The sequence below is a fragment of the Siphateles boraxobius genome, unplaced genomic scaffold, assembly GCF_051911475.1.
Source record: "Siphateles boraxobius isolate OS27281-9 unplaced genomic scaffold, OSU_SipBor_1 68, whole genome shotgun sequence".
NCBI classification, from domain to species: Eukaryota; Metazoa; Chordata; class Actinopteri; order Cypriniformes; family Leuciscidae; genus Siphateles; species Siphateles boraxobius.
The window spans coordinates 890,411-898,342 of NW_027509195.1; the positions used below are offsets into that span (position 1 = coordinate 890,411).

Sequence of the window (7,932 nt, forward strand, 5' to 3'; positions counted from 1 at the left end):
CAGGACAGATAGTATGAGAAGAACTGTGAATTTCTTCTGTTATAAAGGTATTGTTAAAATTACGGATGTAAAGGAAGTTCATTGTTCTTTCTGAATGCCGTCCAAGACCGAGATGACCACATGACTGGACTTGTTTACATGAAACCTCAATTTGCTGACTTCACCTTTTTACCACATTTTAATTCTGTGAGTTGCACAAGTAGATACAAGACATTGAAAATGAAAAAAGCGAGGGTTTCAATTTGCTGGACTTTCTACCTTCCATCTTGGCTTTTGTCTTTCAGCTTACTGAATGCTGATAAGAGATGAATAGATTCAAGCGTAGACTTGCTGCCAGTGTGACCTATCAATCACAGTGTAAAGCAGAGACTTTTTTACTGATTTCTCAGACAAGCCTGGACATGTCAATGAAAGACTAATGTGTGTAGAGGTACTCATGAAGTGCACGGTCCTTATCTCATGGACACACATACAAACATGCAAGCACAAGCACTCTAAATTATTTAAGTATTTGCTCATAGCACTACATCTGTGCGAGTCCCAGATTTGAATTGCTGAGAAGCTTGCATTAGTAACATGAACAATGTCTAAAGTTCTAGTCTAGATATAAAACACATTTGCAAAAGGTGTTGCAGTTCCTTCATTCGAGAGAAACACCTTAGCATGAGCATACTGCATACTGAATACAGTATACAACAGAGATTTACTTCAATGGTCAAAAGAAAATCTGTTATATCATCCATCCTCATATATACAATGAAACAGGCTGATTTTCAAAAACCATTAATTTTTTTCATAAAGATTTTGATGAAAATGCACTAGTGTTTAGTAGTGTAAATTTAAAAGCAAAAGGCCATTAGACTCATTATTACTATTATTATTAATAAACTTTCTACCTCTTTTTGACCAATTGCAGACAATGAATTGAACATGTTAATATACATAGAATAATAATTAAAATATGTACAGTTATGTACCGCAATTTCTTCTCCCTTAATTTTTGGACCATAAAACCTTGAGGTACTTGCCAAGCACATATAAACACACATAAAAGACGGCAAAGAGCCAGATGTATAGCAGGGGAAGAAAGCCGCAGGTGAATAAAAGAGTTATGGAGGGCTCATAAAATGCAACAGGTAAAGCTTGTGTTGGGTTTATCTGACAAACATCAGCTTTTCTCACTGTAAAACTGCCGTGAAGGGACAAGCTATTTGCCTGTATATCTGAGAGGTTTGCATAAATTTACAAACCCTTAGGGAGTATGAGCTCCAGGTATCATTTAAAATTAAAATCTAGGCCACATTGACATAATGTAGAAAAACAAAGCGACAGTGGGACAATAAATCCATTTAAACTAATTTTAGAAAATATGAAAATGCAAATTAAAGGTAGTGTGTATTGTTTTTATGTGTTAAATACTTTCTTCTGTCCCAGTTTAATATGCTCTGTGTGTAAGTATCCTGACCAGCCCAACACAGCAACAGCTCAACCAATGACGTGAGTTTGGGGCGGGGCTAACTGTTTAGGTAACCAATGGCAGACAGGGGGAGTCTTCAGGAAACCTGTTCAAAAGCGAGTGTTAGTTACTCAGTAAGTCATAAATTCAGTGAGCATTATAAAAGCCTCTTTGTAAATAAACTCGCAGTAATTTGCCTGAACTTGCCATATCAGCACATTTAGATAAACACAGACAAATACATTGTCAATTCACATTCTGAAAAGCATCCCACGCAATCACATTGACTCAAAGCTAAATGATGATAGAATGTTTTATTTTTGGTTAAACTATTCCCACTATGATCTAAAAAAGAAAAAAATGCTGAGAATGACAACAAACGGAAAAGAAAAATACAAATAAACAGCGGGAAAGAATGAAACAAAGAAAGGAATTGAACAGACATTCCTTATGAACACGCCAAAAATGAAGGTTGCATAAACACTGACTGAACGATGACCAAGCGGCCCGTCTGTCTCCTTCACACCAACCATCCAGTGCCATCGCATTACATTCAGCCTCTGGTATGCTGAGCTGAGGGTCATGGCAGTGGTTAAAACGCCACCCATTTACTCACCCTCAAGATGTTTTTCCTACCATGGAAGTCAATGGTTACCATTAACTGTCTGTTTCCAACATTCTCCAACATATCTTCTTTTGTGTTCAACAGAAGAAAGAAACTCATACAGGTTTGGAACAACTTGAGGGAGAGTAAATGATGACCAAATTTCATTTATGGGTGAACTTTCCCTTTTATCCAGTTCACATTAAAGGCTTGTAAACAACTGAACGCAAGCAAGCGGAATGACAGTTTAACCAGTGAACAGATTAAAACATGTCGGATTAAGAAAGACTTCATTAAGAGAAAATACAAATATATTTTATTTTACTTTTAAACAGACTCCGCCAATAAATGTATAAACAATCTTGTTTCCCTTAGGCCTAGTTTGCTTGATGTCAAACACTGCTTAACTTGCTCGGTTACATCTAATGTGTGCTAACAAAGAAAATAGGGTCAATTTCGATTTCATGATGACTTTGAAAAGCCATTGCTGTCTCAAAAATCTATCAAGACAGAAATAAGTTTGATTCAGAGTGGTTTAGCAGAGTTGCGTGTGTGGATTGATGGATCAATGAAACACGAGTTACATGGTGATGCTCCAGAGCAGTGTCTTTAAAAATCTGCTGAGAAATATAATAATAAATGCATCTCTACCACAATGAAGCATGAAAAAAGAGACTGTGTCATTGTGTGGGGAGCCTTTTTAGCTGCTGGCATTGGTGAGCTACTTCACTGTGAAAAGTCATTTAATGCTTCGGAGCACAAGAGAATATTGCAGAATGATTTGCGACAATTGAACAGCTGTTATCTAAAGAGGAACGATCAGATGTTATTTTTCAGCAAGATTATGCTCCTGCACAAATTGCAAAGACAACCAAGAAGTGGCTTCAGAACAAGTCCACCAGGCTCATGTTTTGGCCTGGTCAGAAACCAGATCTGAACCCAATAGTGAAACTGGGAGACTTTTTTCAACAACTCATGAACTGTTTAAAGCCATTAACATTGAGTGGAACAAAACTGACTCTTCTTCGTGTAAAAAGTTGTCTGCAAGTTGGGAAGGCTATTGCGTGCTAAGTTACTTTATCTACAGTATTTGTGCAATTCTTGCTAATTTCCTGACCAGTGATTTGTTATTAAAATGATTGAGACCATTAAAAGACTATTCAATATTTTGTCTTGGTAGATTTTTTTTTTTTGCCCTGGAGTGTGAATGTGTGTGTGTGTATATATATATATATATATATATATATATATATACATACACACAAATATTTAAGTATTTTGCCAGCATAGCGAGACCAATTCGTTTACGTCATTTGCCATGCTTCATGGGAGTCTGCTTTCTCCTCAAGCTATTTCGACGCTATTTGCTCACCGCGACCGTCTGATTGGTGGAATTTTTGAACAGCATCATGGATACTGTAGTTTTTCACCACAAATTCAGTTGTTAAACACGATTATTAAAAAGTTTCAATAAGGCTTCCACAAGTTACCATCTATTATCGACCTTGCCATTTTTACATATTTATAAGTTAGGCAATCTTTTAAGTAATCAATTTCTTTATAAAGAAATGTAAAATATGGTTTATACTTCTGGAACATGACTGTTGCACTCTATTATAATAATTGTCCATCATTTTTGGAATAATCGAAAAGACATCAAAACTATTAAAAAACATAAATAGAAGTTTGGGAAGTAGGAAGTGACCAGAAAATGAGGTGAGGTGCATTCTGGGAAGGAGTTCACAGTTCACATTCCTTCACTATCTGGTCCGACTTATCTATTAATAATATATTCATTAATTATATTAATAGACTTATATATTAATAATATATTCATTAATTAATATATAACTGATCCTTTTTTGAATAATATTAATTACGTATTTTAGTTTAATAAAAACAGTTATACATATGCATAATTATGTATCTATAACATTTAAGTTTGTTTGTTTGTTTGTTTATAGTTTAACGCCATGCCAGCAAACCCCAGCTATATCCATGCCGATAAAGAGATTAAAAAAAGAACGATTGAAATAGGTTTTTAAATTTAGATCTTAGATAAAAATTCTAAAAAATAAAGATTCTAATTCTAAAGATACTTGATTTTAATGCATTTTACAAAATGTCCCAACATTTTCTGATTTGGGGTTGTAGATCTGGTCTTACATAATTAAAACTTATTTTCATACGAGTCAACTGGAAAATAAAGAATTCGAACAGAGTTCAATCTATCACAGTCCATCAAAATAGACTTCAGTGATAATGCATTCTGGAACGAGAGGCATAAAGGAGGATTTTTAAGAACTATTGTTCTAGTTATAAGTATCATCCCAGTTATACAACTATTGTATTTGCATTGAATTTCATACTCTCTCTATATATATGTATTAATATAACTACATCAACCAAACTGTGTCAATCATTCTGCACTGCTCTCTGTAGTGTCGGGATCAGAACTGACCTGTCATGTGGGACGGGGATGATGGAGGACGTGTGCGGGTGTGGTGTTTCGGGAGATGGAAGGAGACCTCCTGGGCCTCTCACTGGGCTCAGAGCCTCAATGTGAGTTTGGTCTTGTAGTCTGATGCCACTCAGGATCAGGTGATGAGCAGGACAGCCGTATTTAAGGACCCCACCTGAGCTCTGTTCGTCCTCTTCTCTGCCACATGCAAACTGAGAAAAAGAAGAAGAAAAGAGATATACATTTACCAGCTCATGGGTCCAAAGAGACTCAGACAGGAATTCAGTTCGGTTTTAGTCACATAGTATTATAATTTTTCCTTATGTTTATTTAGGATGGGGTGTTTAGGATACTTGTGGGTGTTTAAGACTTGGAAGACAAGATGGCTTGACAAGAATAGTTTTCTCTCTGTGTTGATCTCTTGAAACAGAAAGGTGGAACGGGAAATGTTTAAGGGATTGTCCCTTTTTTTAAATGCCAAAAGTTAACCATGACTTTCTATTGCTATTGTGAGTAACAGTTGGTAATAGAGACATTCTATTTCCAGGAAAAATATCAATTCCAAAATGTATAATATTTTTGGTCCATTTTCCTGGGAAAAACATGTACTTCCAATATGACTCAAAAGCATTTAAATTAATACGTTACTATTAATGAAATCTAAATAATCTAGCTCTGATCTAAATTAATATGCTTAAAAAAACATAAAATCAATATGTAAACTAAAATCAAGTTTATTGATAAACATACAGATCTTGAAACCTTTGGAATCACAAAATGATTTTGGATTATATATTTGACTTCTTTAGTTCATTGCTTATTAATACTACCAGTTTGTGTTTATAAAAAATGAATATTGGCTTCAAATATTGAGTTGGACAACGGGAAGTCGAGTCAAAGAGGTTGAGAACCACTGATCTATGCTAAAAGTTTATTTATCCTCAAAGCTGAAAAACATTGACTAAAAGCAACAAAACTTCAATACTGTATATGCTTTATCTAAAATCTAGGGCCAAGATTAAATCTGAATTTATGAAGCATCCTGTCAGTTGATAGTATAATCAAACATTGAAGTCGTGAATTTGTTGCATTACAGGCAGAGTTGCATTGCCTGCACAGCTCATATCGATCAAGTGCACGTTCATACATTGATGCGTCATCGTAAAAGGGGGCGTGTCTCGAACTCCTACTCTTCACTGAACAGAGCGAAATTAAACGCCGTTCTAAAGTGAACGCTCATACGTTCGAAGGAACTGAACGACGCATATCGTTACTTCATCCAATAATCCATAAGCAATGCATAAACCATAACTACAATAAAGTAACTCTCTTTTCCTAAAACACAACGTAAGTTGCATTAAAAAAAACGTATTTTTTAGATCAGTAAATATCCTAGAAAGTCCACAAAAAAAAATATCCTGGAAAGTCACCATGCGACGTTGAGAGGAAAAACCAAACGGTGTTCCTGTAAAAACAAACCCTTCCACCGGCTTCAACTCGAGTTAGATACACTATGGGGGAGGGGTGAATCAGTAAACGTACCAACCCAACCCCCTGTTTTCTTTTCGTGTAAACTTTGAACATGCAAGTTAAGTCGCCATCTTAAACCGTGCAAACACAGTTAACGCCTTGCGATATTAACGTCGACGACAGTATAACTGCAACGATGAAATTAAATTGCAGCTACTTAACAAGCAATATTTCCATGCAAACTTGAGTTTGAAGCGAAAAGCAGAGCTGCCATCGTAAAACTCCATCATAATTGCTGACAGTCGTTTCGACTTGTTTATAAATGCAACAAACTGTCAAATAAGTGGACGTGTGAAAAACTTGAGTAAGCATCACTTACTTTCTTATGAATGTAGTGCATCTCTCTCGTTGAGGTATAGTAATGTCCATTTGGAGAGATTTCCTTGCCAAAATTCCTGAAAGCACCTTCATGCAGCGGCAGCGCTTTCCCGGTGACAGGCTCGCGCGTGCTGTCGCCGGCTCGAGGCTGCTCGAGGAGCCGTTTGGAAGTCATTTTCAACCTGGATCAAATGTGACTTCACAAGATCACCAGCTTTCTGTAGACTTTAGTGCTGAGTGGGATATGATGCATTTAACAGTATTGTGTGGACTACGACTCCCTGTCTTGAGTGTATTTCACTACGGACCCTAAAAGCAGCCGGTAAAAGGGGATAAAAATGATTGTTTTGCTTTTCTCTCTTGCCGAACCAGACGCCACGCCCACTCTGCCCTGCGCGTGCAGCCAGGCGAGATTCGCTCGGCCACTCCCCTCATTGATTCTGATTGGCTCTCGACATACATAAACATTCTATTTAGGCACGCGGCCATCGCAGACCTGCAGCTGATTGGTCGTTCGGCAAACGTCGGAGTGAATATTTTTGAGGGTTTAGGGGGTGTGTCTCGATGGTTTGCCGGCCGGCGCAGAGAGAGAGGAAGAGGAAAAAAGCCCCGGTAAAAATTGACGCACTTTTAAAACAAATTGTTTCTCAGTTTGAATGTCTATTTGCGGCGATACAAATAAGGAAAATATACACTCTTCTAACGCAAAACGGAAATACTTTGTAAAGAGTATCCGCGCTAGCTTCTCAGTTAAAACACAAACACACACACACCCCTAAAACCAGCCAAAACTGGTTTGCTGGTTTTAGTTGGCCTATCAGGCTGTGTTCAGAGGGGTTTTGGGCACTTTTCACCCGGTTCAGACTGGGAGATCATGTAAACCAGCTGAGCAACAGCTTGTCCAGGCTGGGAGACCATCTTAAACCAGCTAACACAAACCAACCAGTCTAGCATTTTTTCAGCATTGTCTTCAAAACCACCACCCTATGTGCAGTTCTCACTCGAAATGTTAATATGTCTTATGTGATGGTGCACATTTTGTGAATATTTGTTACTTATACAAATTTCTGTATTTGTGCAATATTTAACAAGCATTTTCAAAAAACATTACTGGTGTGCACCTTGTGTCAAAACAATGGCACCGACTTATTTTAAGATATGCCAGTGCAAGCTGCTTTCAGTTAAAGAGATAATTCATCCAACAATGAAAATTCTGTCATTAATTACTCACCCTCATGTCGTTCCAAACCCATAAGACTTTTGTTCATCTTCGGAACACAAATTAAGATATTTTTGATTAAATCAAAGATTAAATCCCTCCACTGAAAGCTACACAACTACCACTTTGATGCTTCAAGCAGGTTTAAAAGTAAAATAAAGTGTTTCTTTTCCCCCCCTCATTTATTTAGATTTTCTCCTAATGAAGTGTTTCTTAATCGGAAATGTTTTAATCTGTTCACTGGTTAAACTATCATTCCGCTTGCTTGTTCAATTGCTTACAACTTTTCTCGTGTGTCAAGCAGGTTCAGTTGAGCTTCTGTTTATGTTTGCTGATCAATGTTT

General features: G+C 36.9%; 1 protein-coding gene across 2 annotated transcripts in view; it reads right to left on the reverse strand.

Moving 5' to 3' along the window:
• Positions 1 to 6,780, reverse strand: part of slc2a4rg (SLC2A4 regulator) — a 64,748-nt gene extending 57,968 nt beyond the window's left edge. Inside the window, exons 1-2 of one of the 2 annotated variants that reach the window (XM_077214128.1) lie at positions 6,371 to 6,780; positions 4,522 to 4,733 (exon numbers count right to left, since the gene is read on the reverse strand). In XM_077214128.1, coding sequence (XP_077070243.1) covers positions 4,522 to 4,733; positions 6,371 to 6,544 — 386 coding nt within the window. In that variant the 5' untranslated portion in view covers positions 6,545 to 6,780. The remainder of the gene's footprint in view (positions 1 to 4,521; positions 4,734 to 6,370) is intronic. The other variant, XM_077214129.1, reaches the window with a different exon arrangement.
• Between the last annotated feature and the right edge of the window lie 1,152 nt (positions 6,781 to 7,932).